This window comes from Gigantopelta aegis, chromosome 10 (genome assembly GCF_016097555.1).
Source record: "Gigantopelta aegis isolate Gae_Host chromosome 10, Gae_host_genome, whole genome shotgun sequence".
Lineage (NCBI taxonomy): Eukaryota > Metazoa > Mollusca > Gastropoda > Neomphalida > Peltospiridae > Gigantopelta > Gigantopelta aegis.
In genome coordinates this window covers 8,992,807-9,009,080 of record NC_054708.1, presented here as the reverse complement: position 1 = coordinate 9,009,080, position 16,274 = coordinate 8,992,807, and the positions used below count along the sequence as shown (strand labels likewise).

General features: G+C 35.1%; 1 protein-coding gene across 3 annotated transcripts in view; it reads left to right on the top strand.

Annotated features, from left to right (window-relative positions):
• The first annotated feature begins 5,141 nt into the window (after positions 1-5,141).
• Positions 5,142-16,274, top strand: part of LOC121382874 (exocyst complex component 4-like) — a 41,131-nt gene continuing 29,998 nt past the window's right edge. For 2 of the 3 annotated variants that reach the window (XM_041512546.1, XM_041512547.1), the window contains exons 1-9: positions 5,143-5,254; positions 7,490-7,530; positions 8,906-8,994; positions 10,079-10,141; positions 10,337-10,475; positions 11,533-11,621; positions 12,268-12,344; positions 13,433-13,553; positions 14,497-14,669. In XM_041512546.1, coding sequence (XP_041368480.1) covers positions 5,216-5,254; positions 7,490-7,530; positions 8,906-8,994; positions 10,079-10,141; positions 10,337-10,475; positions 11,533-11,621; positions 12,268-12,344; positions 13,433-13,553; positions 14,497-14,669 — 831 coding nt within the window. In that variant the 5' untranslated portion in view covers positions 5,143-5,215. Of the gene's footprint in view, positions 5,255-7,489; positions 7,531-8,905; positions 8,995-10,078; positions 10,142-10,336; positions 10,476-11,532; positions 11,622-12,267; positions 12,345-13,432; positions 13,554-14,496; positions 14,670-16,274 lie in introns of all 3 variants that reach the window. The other variant, XM_041512545.1, reaches the window with a different exon arrangement.

Below are 16,274 nucleotides of genomic sequence, written 5' to 3'. Positions count from 1 at the left end.
ATTGACTGGCGTCAGCCTGCGTTGATCTACGTCAGTCTTCGTCAGTGTGCGTCGATCTGCGTCAGTCTGCATTGATTGGCGTCAGGCTGCGTTGATCTGCGTCGATCTACATCAGTATGCGTCGATCTGTCTCAGTCTGAATCGACCTGCGTTAGTGCGCATCGACTGGCATCAATTTGCGTCGATCTTTCGTTAGTCTGCGTCATTCGGCGACGGATTACAGATTTTATGAAAACCAGGCTTGGGTTATTTTTGTCTCGTCTATGACAGTCGCTTATAACCTGTCATTGTTGTGTCAACTAAACTTCACAGATAGAGACCTATATCAAAGGAGAAATACACACCTTAGTCATGGGTGCATACATACATCAACGGTCAAGGTCGAGTAAGTGTGATAAATCTTTTGTATTGAAGTCTACATAAGATTTTTATTTTTTTATTTTTTTGCTATATATTTTACAAACTATAAATGGCAGGTCAACCCAATTTTAGGACGTCGTTCATTAATATAGCTTCCGCTTGTGTTCAAGTAAATCATAGCAACGGTCTCCTCGGTGGAACCATTACATTTTTTTTTACCGTTCCAAGCAGTGATTCGTATCTGGTATTTAAAGACCATAGTTGATGTTTTCTTTGTCTGTGGGGAAAACCCACTGAAGATCACATTGCGGCAGCGGGGTTCCACTCAGACATTTAAAAACACCAAACGTATACGAAACACAAAATTTAAAGAGAAAAAAGAAAAGAAAAAAGAAAACATTTTCCCCACAGATAACAGTTGTCTTTCTGAGAAACATAATTCACTAATAAAACCTCCCGTATAGCATACGGTATGGTATGTTGGTATGTACATCATCAAATATTAACATCAAATAAATAATTACCATTTTCAACAGAAGTAAACGTTTTCCAGTTTCATTGTTCTTAATACATAGATGTTTAATACATTGTGTTTTGCAGATATATTTTCAAACATACATATACACTATTACATATTTATATACATAATAAAAACGGATATTGTTACAGTTTTTCGGTGGCCCAACATCATTTCGTTCTCCCTGAGGTTTCAGTTTATTTATTACGTTCTATTGTAAATCTAAATTGAATATACTACGAATCCTATTACACAGAAAAAAGCAAATCCTAAACTCCAAGATGTTCTTCAAAATTATTTTAACAAGGACACCGAGAGTCAGTTTAAACATCCAACCCAGCCCCAAAAATGCACAAAAAAATCGTCATTTTCTTCTTCTTTTTTTATATCGTAAAAAATCGTATGTATTGCAGCTCTCTATGGTCAAAATAATTTGACTCGTCTTCCATTGCATGTCTTTTTGTCATAATATATTTCAGTAGTAATAAAAAGGAGTATTAGTCGACTGACCTTTTAACAGTTAGTTAGGTATAGGTGCACCAGGCGAAAATGAAGTCGAAGACAAATTTCTATTAAAGAAGATTGTTATACTGATGGAATGTTTCAAATCTGTTTACAGAATGCACCACAACTGTTATACTGACCGAATGTTTCAAACCACCATTACAGAGTGCACAACGATTAGACTGTTACACTGGTGGAATGTTTCAAATCTCTGTTTACAGAATGCACCACGATTGTTATACTGACCGAATGTTTCAAACCACCATTAAAGTAGGCACTACGATTAGACTCTTTTAACTGACTGAATGTTTCGAATGTCTGTTTACAGATTGCACCACGATTAGAATTTTATGCTGGTCGAATGTTTTAAACCTCTATTACAGAATGCACTACGATTATATTGTTATATTAACCGAATGTTTCAAACCTCTGTTTATAGATTGCACTACGATTAAACTGTTATAATGACAGAATGTTTTAAATCTCTATTTCTGAATGCACTACGATTAGATTGTTACACTGACCGAATGATTCTACTTTGTAGCAGTTAACGTCTAAACAATACAGTGTCATTCCTTTTAATCTGTATGTTATCTGCTGAACAGGTTAGGGAAAGTTTAAAATGTGAATGACAAATCTTCCAAAGCTGTGATATTGCCTTTTTGCTATTTATGCACGTTTTTACACTTATATCAAATAAAACAAATGGGAAGTATTCCTATATAAAGAAATGTTTGTTTGTGTTTTGTTTCAAGTTGCAGTAATCTTGCATTACATAATACTACTCAGTATTTGCCAATGTCAAACCTCCTTGGCAGACCAATTAGATGTTTTCCCGTCCAAAACAACAGTGCCGGACGACTGACTTATCAAAGGCCGTGGTGTGGTCTGCGCTGTCCTCGCTAACCGATGATTGCTTAATCAATGTGCTGTAAAACAAAAGAAACTTTTATTTGTTTTAGGATTTAAAATGTTTGTTTTGTTTAACGACACAACTAGAGTACATTGATTTATTAATCATTGAAGTGGGTTTTGTCTAGGACTATTATGTCAGAATTACCAAATGTTTGATATCCATTAGTCGGTGATTAATAAATTAATGTGCTCTAGTGGTGTCGTTAAACAAAAAAAATTTCACTTATAACACAAGGCTGCTGTTGCGAATGATAGGTCACAAGTAATACCCAGTATTTTGTACATGTATTCTTCACAGTCATTTACAACATTGGTCAAATTGTATACTGAGAATATTCACCAGCCTCGGTGGCGTCGTGGTTAGGCCATCGGTCTACAGGCTGGTAGGTACTGGGTTCAGATCCCAGTCGAGGCATGGGATTATTAATCCAAATACCAACTCCAAACCCTAAGCGAGTGCTCCGCAAGGCTCAGTGGGTAGGTGTAAACCACTTGCACCGACCAGTGATCCATAACTGGTTCAACAAAGGCCATGGTTTGTGCTATCCTGCCTGTGGAAGCGCAAATAAAAGATCCCTTGCTGCTAATCGGAAAGAGTAGCCCATGTAGTGGCGACAGCGGGTTTCCTTTCAAACTCTGTGTGGTCCTTAACCATATGTCTGACGCCATATAACCGTAAATAAAATGTGTTGAGTGCGTCGTTAAATAAAACATTTCTTTCTTTCTGAGAATATTCACGTTCATGACATCACTAAAACCCTACTTTGGCCCACTCATCAAATTGTTAGATGGTATGTATTAAACTCCAACAAGCAAAAGGCTCCACAAAATAGCTCACTGTATAAGAAGGACATGTCCTCAAAAATATTCAATGTTTTTTTTTCCTTTTAAGAAACATGGGCATTTCTTTACTCGCGAGAAGACTGCCGAAGATCCCAGCCCCAAAAACATCATTCCCCAACGTCTCTGCACGTGTACCTCGGTGTTAGACCGCTTGCCTAAGATGCTATCCCAACCGATACCCCACGACTGGTTCAACTAAAGTCATGTGTATTGCCCTGTCTATGATAAATAAAAAAGGTTATTTGCTGCCTGTTTTGTTGTATTTTGAATTCGTAACCGATGTTAAATTAAAATAGAGAAGTTTCGTAACCTGACGATTACTGTTACGAATATCGATAGCTGGTCACAATGGGTCGAATTTACCTAGCCTGTCTATGTCTTTTACGCGTGTAACTGCATACATTTACAATGCTTAATTAATATAAACACCCGCGTTTAAGAAAAACAAGCTTCATTAATTCGGTCCAATATGATTCGGTGACAGTTTTTGTTTTATTCGATAAGCTAGTTTTGCAGATAGGCACGGTTGATGACTTAAAGATGGCGGCATTCTGAGAAGTATTATTTATTTAGTATCATTTTTAAAAGTATATATTAGCCACGAAATGTATTACGTGTAGCATTAGTTATCGTAAAAAGCGGCAAGCAAATTGCTGCGACTTCACTCACTACACTCGTGGTGACGTATCACTTGCCGTAATAATAACGGCGTGATTGTGAAACCTCTCTATGGTAACCAGACAGCGGCTTTAAAAGTAAATAGAAAAACTTGAACAAAGTTCTGAATAACTTTGACTCTGTTCATGGGGTCCCCGTCGGTGTACCCATTGGGCTATTTTTCGTTCCCGCCAGTGCACCACGACTGGTATATCAAAGGCTGTGGTATGTGCTGTCCTGTGTAATGGTGCATATAAAAGATCCCTTGCTACTAATGGAATAATGTAGTCAGTTTCCTCTCTAAGATTATATGTCAAACTTACATGTTTGACATCCAATAGCCGATTATTGATAAATCAATGTGCTCTAGTGGTGTCGTTAAACAAAACAAACTTTAACTATTCATGGGGATGGAAGTGCGCAGTTGAAACCACCTGGTAAACCATATATATACCATATATAAATTAAAACAATAAGTAATTAAAAGTTAAAGTTTGTTTTTGGTTTAAGGATACCACAAGAGTATTGAGTTGAAGTCATTAAGATCTAGACGAGTATTAATCCATCTGTTACAGTGCTGTCTCCACATTTTGATATTCCCAAGGTTGGTATATAAATATAGCACTTTGTGTCGACACAATTTATGTATTACTTGAACCCAGGCCCCGCCCCCCCCCCCCCCCATAAAAAAAAAAACAAGACAAAGAAACACAAATTATATAAAATAAGTACAATATAGTCAGAATATAAGATATTACTAAAACAACAAAACAAACAAACAACAAACAAATTCACCTCACCTTCTTGGTGTAGAAGTCGTAGTGTATGCAAATGGGAGCTGGTACCGAGCTGTGACCCCTGTACCTACCAACCTTATGTCCGATGGCTCAACCACGACACCACCGAAGCCGGTTTCCGAACCAATAGTAATTCCCGAATAACCCAAGTTATCTCCCATTATTTTTAGCTAGGTGAAGGTCGTGTGAATTTTTTTTTTTCATCGAAAGCAGTTGTGTTATGTAATCGCTAGATCAATTTTGACCCAAAAGAGTTTGTATTCTTCTCATAAAACCACCAGTTCATCGTTAAATTTTATTTAGAATCTACGTGAGTAGTTTACGAGCGCCGCATTAATTTTATTGTGATTTACGACTTCGGCAGTCTACGGTCGCGTCTTGTCAAAGAAATTGAGCTCTCAGTACTAGGATATTTATTTAAAATGGTAGTGACGCTACGAGTGTTTCGTGTAGCTTAGTTCAGGAAATCCATTCAGTTATGACAAAGGAATCCTGAGACCGTTGGCTTTGCACTGAAAAGCGGGAAACTGCAGTCTAAGGGGAACAACTGGGCGTTTTGGAGACTAGACTGGTTTTATGTGAAAATCACTATCAGTTTGGAATACAGTCACGGAAGTAAATAATGTTGAATCGAAACTCCCCCCAGCACAAAATGGAGAAGGTATATTTGACGGAAAGACTTCCGTATTTTTGCCATCTGTTGTTTGTCCGCTACGTAATGCATGCATCTGCATGTCAATGGAATGATGCAATATATATCTTGTTTGACTTACAATTAAGCTATCAGTAATGCTAAAAACGTTTAAACCGAAGCATGTCACCGTGTGTAGAGACTTCTGACAGTGACAGTTCTGTAATCCTTAAAGGACTCCTCCCCACGGGCCACAGGAAATGCCTTGTCATACTGTGGAATTTACTACAAATTATTTATTTATGAGCCGATTATTTTCTAAATTGCACACAAAAATAGTGTGGGTTTTTTTTTGTTATTTTCATAATACTTTTTCTTTTCTTCTTGACTCGAACCAAACAGAAATTATTTACAAAAAACATGTTACATAGACTTCAACAAGATAGACTTCAAAGCCTAAGGAGCATCAGACAGACCATAGGGGAGAAAATGAGGCAGTCTTGTAATTGTATATGCACTAGGGCCTAATTGAATGATTGATGAGCAGTTGGTCTGGGATCGATACCCATCGGTGGTCCCATTGGGCTATTTCTCGTTCCAGCCAGTGCACCACGACTGGTATATCAAAGGCTGTGGTATGTGCTATCCTGTCTGTGGAATGGTACATATAAAAGATCCCGTGCTACATTAGGAAAAATGTTGCAGGTTTCCTCAGTCGACTATGAGTCAGAATTACCAAATGTTTGACATCCAAGTCTATGATTAATTAATCAATGTGCTCTAGTGGTGTCGTTAAACAAAACAAGCTTCTTTGTTTCTTTCTTTAATTGATTAATTAAATGTGAATTGTTTTTATCTGGTAGCTAAAAAATTATTGATCAATGTAAAGCTATTTTAACATCAAATACAGGATTGTTGTTATAGAGTGGGTATTTTTGAGTACCATTTTGGAAGGCCGAGATTCTGCAGTGTTGCTATAGATTGGACTGATGATTAGAGAGCTTGATAACTGTCCCAAATGTCCGTCTAGCTCTCTTACCATCATAGTACTTGGGCTAGTTAGAATCTTGCAAGCATGCCTCATCTCATCCTACAAGTGAATTGTTTACAATCTTGTATCTATATATGTACACTGTGAGTCTGTCAGTGTATACCATTTAATATCTGCTTTCATGCCAGATGCAATACAGAAATAACATTGCCTTTTGGAAACAATTAAGATGTACTTTTAATTTGTAAAATTGTAAAATGTTCAATTTTTAATACTTTTGTTTCATTGACAATATTATTCAGTGTTCTCGCTGGTACATTTTAGGGGTGCACTGCACCCACACCTTCGCTTTTTGCCACCTTCCTTTTATGTTCTGCTACCCCTCATTATTTTTCTACAATCCTCCATATTTTTCAGCATGCTACTAAGTACCATATTTTACAGAACCCAGCTCCTCTATTTCAAAATGCAGACATATTTCACACACAGAAAAGCAATCGATGTCTACACCACGTGTATGGAAAAGCAAATGACGAAAACTTCAGTAACTTACTGTTAAAAAAGGAACATTACATAATTTAAAATCCTCTGTTGTGTCCCATACTTGTCTGTTTGATACACACAATAAAAGTTATATTTTATTTGAACAATGAAAATGTTTTCTTTTTATTATTTTGGCAATCTCCAGCAGAAAACCCCCACTTATTTGGCACCAAATTTGTCTTGTGACCAGAACAGTCATTCTGTTTTAAATTGTGTCTACATGCATTCGGCTTTTTGTGTCTATTGACTCTTGTCTGGTATTTTTTCCTCAGTTGCAGATTTATTGGTTGTAACAGATGGTTTTAAACTACTCTCATTTGTTTCTTCAGCATTTCCTAATAAAAAGATCAGAAACTTTTTATTTTGTTAGGGATATCACCGCTTATAAAAACATATAGTAAAAATATATCCAATAATTTCCAAGATTTTAAGGTATGTAATTCTATTCTGACATATTTTAACTATAACACACAACAATATACAGTAAAATGTTTTAGTTTTTTGTTTTTGAAAGGCAGGGGGTTGCATGGGGAGTTGTACAGCCGCTGCATCCCTCCCCCACCCCCTTAATTTTCACCCACCCAGAACATTGTTATTCATCACCATAACCATGTTTTTGGATGAGGTAAAATATCTAGCAGCATCATGTGTATGATTTAGTCTGGTAGTGTTTTTCAATGATTTAACTTTATAAAAAATGTTGATATTATTATCTTCTTCTTTGTTTTCAGTCTGGGTGTTTGATGTCAATCGTTGTGACATTGTCTTCAAGGTGAGTACTCTCAGTCCCATGCATGGAATTTATTTTTAATAATTTTTGTTCTTACATTCATGTATATCATGTAAGAAAAAACAAAGAATAGCAGTTTGTTCTTACATTCATGTATATCCTGTAAGAACAAACAACAATAGCAGTTAGTTCTTACATTCATGTATATCCTGTAAGAACAAACAAACAATAGCAGTTAGTTCTTACATTCATGTATATCCTGTAAGAACAAACAAACCATAGCAGTTAGTTCTTACATTCATGTATATCCTGTAAGAACAAACAAACCATGGCAGTTAGTTCTTACATTCATGTATATCCTGTAAGAACAAACAAACCATGGCAGTTAGTTCTTACATTCATGTATATCCTGTAAGAACAAACAAACCATAGGAGTTAGTTCTTACATTCATGTATATCCTGTAAGAACAAACAAACCATAGGAGTGAGTTCTTACATACATGTATATCCTGTAAGAACAAACAAACCATGGCAGTTAGTTCTTACATTCATGTATATCCTGTAAGAACAAACAAACCATAGGAGTTAGTTCTTACATACATGTATATCCTGTAAGAACAAACAAACCATGGCAGTTAGTTCTTACATTCATGTATATCCTGTAAGAACAAACAAACCATGGCAGTTAGTTCTTACATTCATGTATATCCTGTAAGAACAAACAAACCATAGGAGTTAGTTCTTACATACATGTATATCCTGTAAGAACAAACAAACCATGGCAGTTAGTTCTTACATTCATGTATATCCTGTAAGAACAAACAAACCATAGCAGTTAGACCAAATATTTGTTGGGAGCAGAATGTGGCCCAGTGATAAAGTGCTCACTTGATGTACAGTCGTTCTAGGATCGATCCCTGTCGGCCATTAGGCTATTTCTTGTTCCAGCAAGTGCACCATGACTAGTCTATCAAAGGTTATATTACGTATAAATTATAATGGAAAATGTAGTTGGTTTCCTCCTTATTTGTCAGAATTACTAAATGTTTGATATCTGATACATGATCATTAATAAATCGGTGTGCTCTAGTGATGTCGGTAAACAAAACAAACTTTAAATATATAGTTTTTATTCCAGCTATATTTTGTATTATTATTATAGTCAGCGGCTCAGCCACATGCTGTAATTATAAAAAATTAAAGAAAAATCTTCATTAGAAAAATGTGTATGAACATTACTTTTTGTTAACCTTTAATCAGAATTATAACTTATAAAGTTTATCACAAGCAAAAACCAGTTTTGTATTACCATTTTTATTAAATGTTTGCCACAGTTTGATTTAATTGTACATGTATGCATGTAGATATATGTATCATCAACAAAGCTTGTAAATGTATTTGGATTAATTTATTTCAGTTCTGACTTTGAACAACGTGAGAAAGAGAAAACTCGGAATGAGAAAGCATTCAGTGAAAGTAATAAAAAGCTTGGAGAGCTTATATCCAGTAAGTTCCTTTGCAGAATTTGTGGATTTTCACAGATGTTTGTTCACTATCATTATTCACAGAACTATATATTTTCACAGATCTTTGTTCACTATCACTATTCACAGAACTAGATATTTTCACAGATGTTTGTTCACTATCACTATTCACAGAACTATATATTTTCACAGATGTTTGTTCACTATCACTATTCACAGAACTATATATTTTCACAGATGTTTGTTCACTATCACTATTCACAGAACTATATATTTTCACAGATGTTTGTTCACTATTACTATTCACAGAACTATATATTTTCACAGATGTTTGTTCACTGTCACTATTCACAGAACTAGATATTTTCACAGATGTTTGTTCACTATCACTATTCACAGAACTAGATATTTTCACAGATGTTTGTTCACTATCACTATTCACAGAACTAGATATTTTCACAGATGTTTGTTCACTATCACTATTCACAGAACTAGATATTTTCACAGATGTTTGTTCACTATCACTATTCACAGAACTATATATTTTCACAGATGTTTGTTCACTATCACTATTCACAGAACTAGATATTTTCACAGATGTTTGTTCACTATCACTATTCACAGAACTATATATTTTCACAGATGTTTGTTCACTATCACTATTCACAGAACTAGATATTTTCACAGATGTTTGTTCACTATCACTATTCACAGAACTAGATATTTTCTAATGAGTTACCTAAAACAAATGGCATCAATTTCCTATTAGAAACTATGATGCCTGATTTTATTTATTCATGGACAGTGAACTGTTTTAGTTCTTGCTTTTTCTATATTTGTGATCTTGTGCTGAGAACACGTCCATTCCCTACATAGGCTCCAAATGGAACAATAAATCAACCTCCTCAAAAGGGATTTGAACCAGGGACTCTCGGTACAAGAATCCATTGATCTATCTAAGCTAATAGGGAAATTCCAGCTGGTTACTGCCAATAGCAGAACTTTATGCAACCACTACTATAGATATATATCCATAGCTAAGGGTTAACCAGATGATGAATATTGTTTACTGCCTCCATATATTAATTATTGCTTTTTGTTGACAGCTCATCAGGAGGAAGTAAACAAAATTGTGCAAGCATTTGGTGCCATGACCAAAAGCATAAATGGTAAGAGTTTCATTGTTTTAATGTACAGAATTTTGTGTTGGATGATACCATGTTCAACAATTTAAATTTAGAATTGAAAAAAAAAATGCCACAAAACTGTAAAAGTTGAGTTGTAAATTCATTTTAGTAAATTGATGAATGTTCATACCAGTGATACATGTAGTTGTGTAATATTTTATGATTTTTGTATTTCAGAATCTAGAACGAAAATCCACAAAATTAAACGTGATTTGAATTCGTGTAAGTCTTTACTCCATTTCAAGCGAGATGAGCTTCGAAAGTTGTGGAGAGATGGAGTTGAACACAAGACTGTTTTGGCCATGTTTGACCAAATGTAAGTGACTAGAGATTACATGAATTTGACATAGTAATGCAGTCCTGTAATCAGTATCAACCAAAAATGTAATGCTAAACACAGACAGTTACAGCATTCATACACGTTCCTTTGGAGGGGGGGGGGGGGGTGGGGGATAGTGTGTTCTGTTAAATAAAATATTTCTACGATTAAACTTACATATTAAATATATATTCTTGTTTAGAATATCAGTGTCTGTATATTCAATGTGTTTCTGGTCATCTTAATATTTGTAAGAAGCCCAATCTGGATTTTGTCTTTTTAGGAAATAAAATGAAATTTAACCTAGTACAAATTTTAGAAAGATCAGAAACATGTTTAATATACAGCCACTAATATTTTATGTAGAAAAATTTATTTGATGTGTAATTACAATTGTTAAAAAGTATCTGTTAGTCGGTAACATCATTAAAATTGCAGCAAACTCAGGAATGTCTCTTTAAATATTTATTACACCATTTGGTAATTGAATTTGTTTACAATCATTTTAAAATTTATGAGATGATGATGGAACTTTTACCTAGAAATTAAATATGCAGTCATTACACATATATACTATACATTCATCCGGTGTTTGCTTGAATTACAATTTGCTATTTCTGTTAGTCTGTACTAATTATTATTTCATCTAAAATAGTATTCAAAATAACTTTGTAACCATAAAAAAATATGATTTCTGACTCTGTAAGACCATTTTTCTGTTCTTGCATCTGTGGTGTTTACATTGCTTCTTCTGCTTTGAACAGTTTTCATTTAATGTTCATATATGTTTGATGTCTAATAGTAGATAATTAAATACTCTGCTCCTGTATTGGTATACATTTGCCTTTTCTTTTTTACAGAAAGGTTAGGAGAAGAAAATAATATGGTACATAAATAATTCCACCATAATTTGTGTGTAGGCTTTTAAACTTTTGTAGATGTTTTTATGATAAATTAAAATAATTTTTACTATTACACTAAATTAATGCAGACAATTAAGTATATTGAGCATGCTGATTTTACACTTTAATATAAAGGCTTTGGTTCAATACAGTGAGCAGATCAAGGAAGTGCCTGACAAAATGGATGAACTTGAGTCCCAGAAATACTATCTCCATGCCACAGAGCTGGTCGTTAATTCTGGTATGTAGGATGACATAATCCAAGTAAAAATGCCTTGTAAAATGCATTGTTACACCACCTTGTTTCTTCTTGCATTAGCATTTTGATCATTAATGATGTCATTTTTGTGTGCATTATAATCTCCAGCTCATGGATTAATAAATGAAACACGATCAGTGTACATTTGTAGTCAATGAATGTACGTACACCAAAACATTCACTAAACCCTTCTACATTAATTACACAGTTCAAAATGTCAATAAAGGCCACTTACAGGAGATTTTATTCTGTGCCTATTACATTACAAATATCGATACAAACAAATGACTGGATATCGATTTGTGCTCAGACTCAAGACTAACTTTAACTAAAACATATACATGTAGTAGCAGAGTCATATCGTTTTCACCTATTGAGATCAATTTTTAAGTTTAACTTAAAAGGTAGTGTCATACTTGTTTTTAACTTTTGGGATTTTTGGAATATGTACTTTTAAATTACTTGTAGTTCTACTTATTTTTATTCAATTGCAAGACTGGAAGGATCATTGTCCAATGTTGATGTACTTTTACATTAGTTCTAATTATTTTTGTCCAGTTGCAAGACTGGAAGGATCATTGTCCAATGTTGATGTACTTTTACATTAGTTCTAATTATTTTTGTCCAGTTGCAAGACTGGAAGGATCATTGTCTAATGTTGATGCTCTTCGGGACCTTCGAGCTGAACTGAATTCCAGAAAAGAGGTAATAGTTTTTCTCTTGACTTGCCATGTGTGGAACATTAATTGTTAGACCATGGATATTAGAGACTGTAGAGGCAGTAGAGGATGCTGCAGTGTGTGTGTGAATTTTTCCATGCTCATATACCACGAAGGTTTTGAGCATGTCTGTCCCGGGTTCCGTGTCTGGATAGCCAGAAACCCAACCCGGGACAGAGATGCTGCAATGCTGAATATTTGATGATGCTAACCTGTCATTATCTGATTGTTATGAGTTATTCTGAGTTACTGTATTGGTGCATATTTCTTACCTGCTGTTATCAGCTGACATTATGTTGTAATTACTTTCTCATTTTCTTGTCAGTGATGTCATGATTATAAATCACTTTCATTACAGTTTTCTATCTATGTTTTGGTGTCATCCTGCCACCTTCGTTAGGGGATTGTAATTCTCTCCATTATTTACTTTCTGTCCACTTTGACTAGTAGCCATTTAATATAAAATTATTATAGTCTCTGCATTATGTGTTACGAACAAAAAATATAATTCTTATGATTTAGATTTATCTGAGGGTTGTCTGTTATTTCTTTTAAGGTCATCAGGATATGAACAAAAAAGCATGGCAAACTGTGAATCGGTGAAGCTGTTCACACAAAAATTTGCCATTATTTTTTTCCATACCCCGATGAATTTAAAAGAAATAATAGACACTTCTTGTAATTAAATTTGAAACATTCTTATAAATAAAAACACGAACAAGATCATATTTTAATTTGAATTCTTTTGTTGGTTCTTGGACAATAATGTTCAATAATATAAAGTACCAATATAAAGTGACGTTATCAGATGAGACATTCCCTGACCCTGACAGTGCCATTTTTACATTCAAGAAATGAACACACTCGCATTGCTACAGCTGGACCAATGGGATGCCTGTAAACTATTATGATTAAAATAAAACTTTAATTATTACATTATGAACAGAAAACTGAAATTGTGTAAATGTTTTTTCTTCTTCAATTTCAGTGTTGATAGTTACTGTTTCATCTCTGTATTTATTTATTTAGTTATTTATTTAATATTATTATTATTTAATATACATTTTTATTCAGCGCCTACATGAGATTATTATTGATGAGCTGAACCGTCAGATCTATGATAAGTCTGGAAAGCAACCAAGTCTTCGCCGAGGGTCTAAGACAGTATTAAAGGATGGATCACTCAAGAGAAGTGGTATGCTATAACCGTCACTATCAACAGTTAATTAAACATTTTGCTACTGCATGTTAGTTTAGCAGCTGTTCATAGTTGTGTCTGTTGTTGATTTACTGTTGTTTAGAAAATAATCTTTGTTTATTGACACCTGAGAACATTTTTAGCTCTGCTTTGATGTTTTTCAGTGGAGCTTTTTTAATAATAATTTGTTCATCCGTCAACTTTTCCTTTGAAGTCTATTTCTCTTAAAGTTTTGATTGGCTTTTGCTGAGACTTGCTACAATGATTATCTGGGGCAATCTCCACAAACTAACTGAGCGACAGTATGAAATTTTTTATTAAATTTTAAAATTTTAAATAAAAATGTAACATTGAAAAGTGTAAAGGCTGTATTCTGAAGTTTTGATTGGATAGTTCTCAAATTCAGTACAATGATTCTCAGAGTCGGTTTTCATAAACTAATGGAGAGATATTTTGAATTTGTGTATTTTTATTCAATTTAAAGTTTTTAAATAAATGTTTAACATTGAAAATTACAAGTCTTATCTTTTTATCGAGTTTTGATTGAATAGTTCTGAATATCTATAATAATCTCAGGGGCAGTCTTCAAAAACTGGGGGCAGGACGTAACCCAGTTGTATAGCACTTGACTGATGCATGGTCCATTTAGGATCGATCCCTGTCAGTGGATTCATAGCGCTATTTCTTGTTACAACCAGTGCACCACGACTGGTATATCAAAAGCCGTGGTATGTGTTATCCTGTCTATGGGACGGTGCATATAAAAGATCTCTTGCTACTAAAGGAAAAATGTAGTGGGTTTCCTGTCAAAGACTATATGTCAGAATTACCAAATGTTTGATATCCAATAGCCGATGATTAATAAATCAATGTGCTCTAGTGCTATTGTTAAACAAAACAAACAACTTTACTGTAGTGTATTTTTGTGTGTGGTTTTCAGGTGTGAATTTTGGCCGCGACAGCCCGACATCATTCTGTCGGGAGGAGTCAGACCTGGACCTGAAGGAAGTGAGTGAAGACCTGCATGCAAACCCAGAGGAGAACCAGCCTCACTTCATCACTGTCCTCATAGAGTCGCTGTCTGTACTGAGGAAACTGCCGGAGGCCGTCGAGGTAACACACATCCCTTCCTCTAATTACACATTCCCTTTATATTATCACACATTCTCTTTCTCTGATTACACATTTCCTTTCTCTGATCACACATTCCTTTTCTCTGATCACACATTCCTTTTCTCTGATCACACATTCCCTTTCTCTGATCACACATTCCCTTTATCTGATCACACATTCCCTTTATCTGATCACACATTCTCTTTCTCTTATCACACATTCCCTTTCTCTGATCACACATTCCCTTTCTCTTATCACACATTCCCTTTCTCTTATCACACATTCCCTTTCTCTCATCACACATTCCCTTTCTCTCATCACACATTCCCTTTCTCTCATTACACATTCCCTTCCTCTCATAACACATTCCCTTTCTCTCTCATTACACATTGCCTTTCTCTCATTACACATTCCCTTCCTCTCATTACACATTCCCTTCCTCTCATTACACATTACCTTCCTCTCATAACACATTACCTTCCTCTCATTACACATTCCCTTTCTCTCATTACACATTCCCTTTCTCTCATTACACATTCCCTTCCTCTCATTACACATTCCCTTTCTCTCATTACACATTCCCTTCCTCTCATTACACATTCCCTTCCTCTCATAACACATTACCTTCCTCTCATAACACATTACCTTCCTCTCATTACACATTCCCTTTCTCTCATCACACATTCCCTTTCTCTCATTACACATTCCCTTTCTCTCATTACACATTCCTTTCTCTCATTACACATTACCTTCCTCTCGTTACACATTCCCTTTCTCTCGTTACACATTCCCTTTCCCTTTCTCTCATTACACATTCCCTTCCTCTCATTACACATTCCCTTCCTCTCATTACACATTACCTTCCTCTCATAACACATTCCCTTTCTCTCATTACACATTCCCTTTCTCTCATTACACATTCCCTTCCTCTCATAACACATTCCCTTTCTCTCATTACACATTCCCTTCCTCTCATAACACATTCCCTTCCTCTCATAACACATTACCTTCCTCTCATTACACATTCCCTTTCTCTCATCATACATTCCCTTTCTCTCATCACACATTCCCTTCCTCTCATAACACATTCCCTTTCTCTCATTACACATTCCCTTCCTCTCGTTACACATTCCCTTTCTCTCGTTACACATTCCCTTTCTCTCGTTACACATTACCTTCCACTCGTTACACATTCCCTTCCACTCATTACACATTCCCTCCCTCTCATTACACATTCCCTTCCTCTCATTACACATTCCCTTCCTCTCATTACACATTACCTTCCTCTCATAACACATTACCTTCCTCTCATTACACATTCCCTTTCTCTCATTACACATTCCCTTTCTCTCATTACACATTCCCTTCCTCTCATTACACATTCCCTTTCTCTCATTACACATTCCCTTCCTCTCATTACACATTCCCTTCCTCTCATAACACATTACCTTCCTCTCATAACACATTACCTTCCTCTCATTACACATTCCCTTTCTCTCATCACACATTCCCTTTCTCTCATTACACATTCCCTTTCTCTCATTACACATTCCTTTCTCTCATTACACATTACCTTCCTCTCGTTACACATTCCCTTTCTCTCGT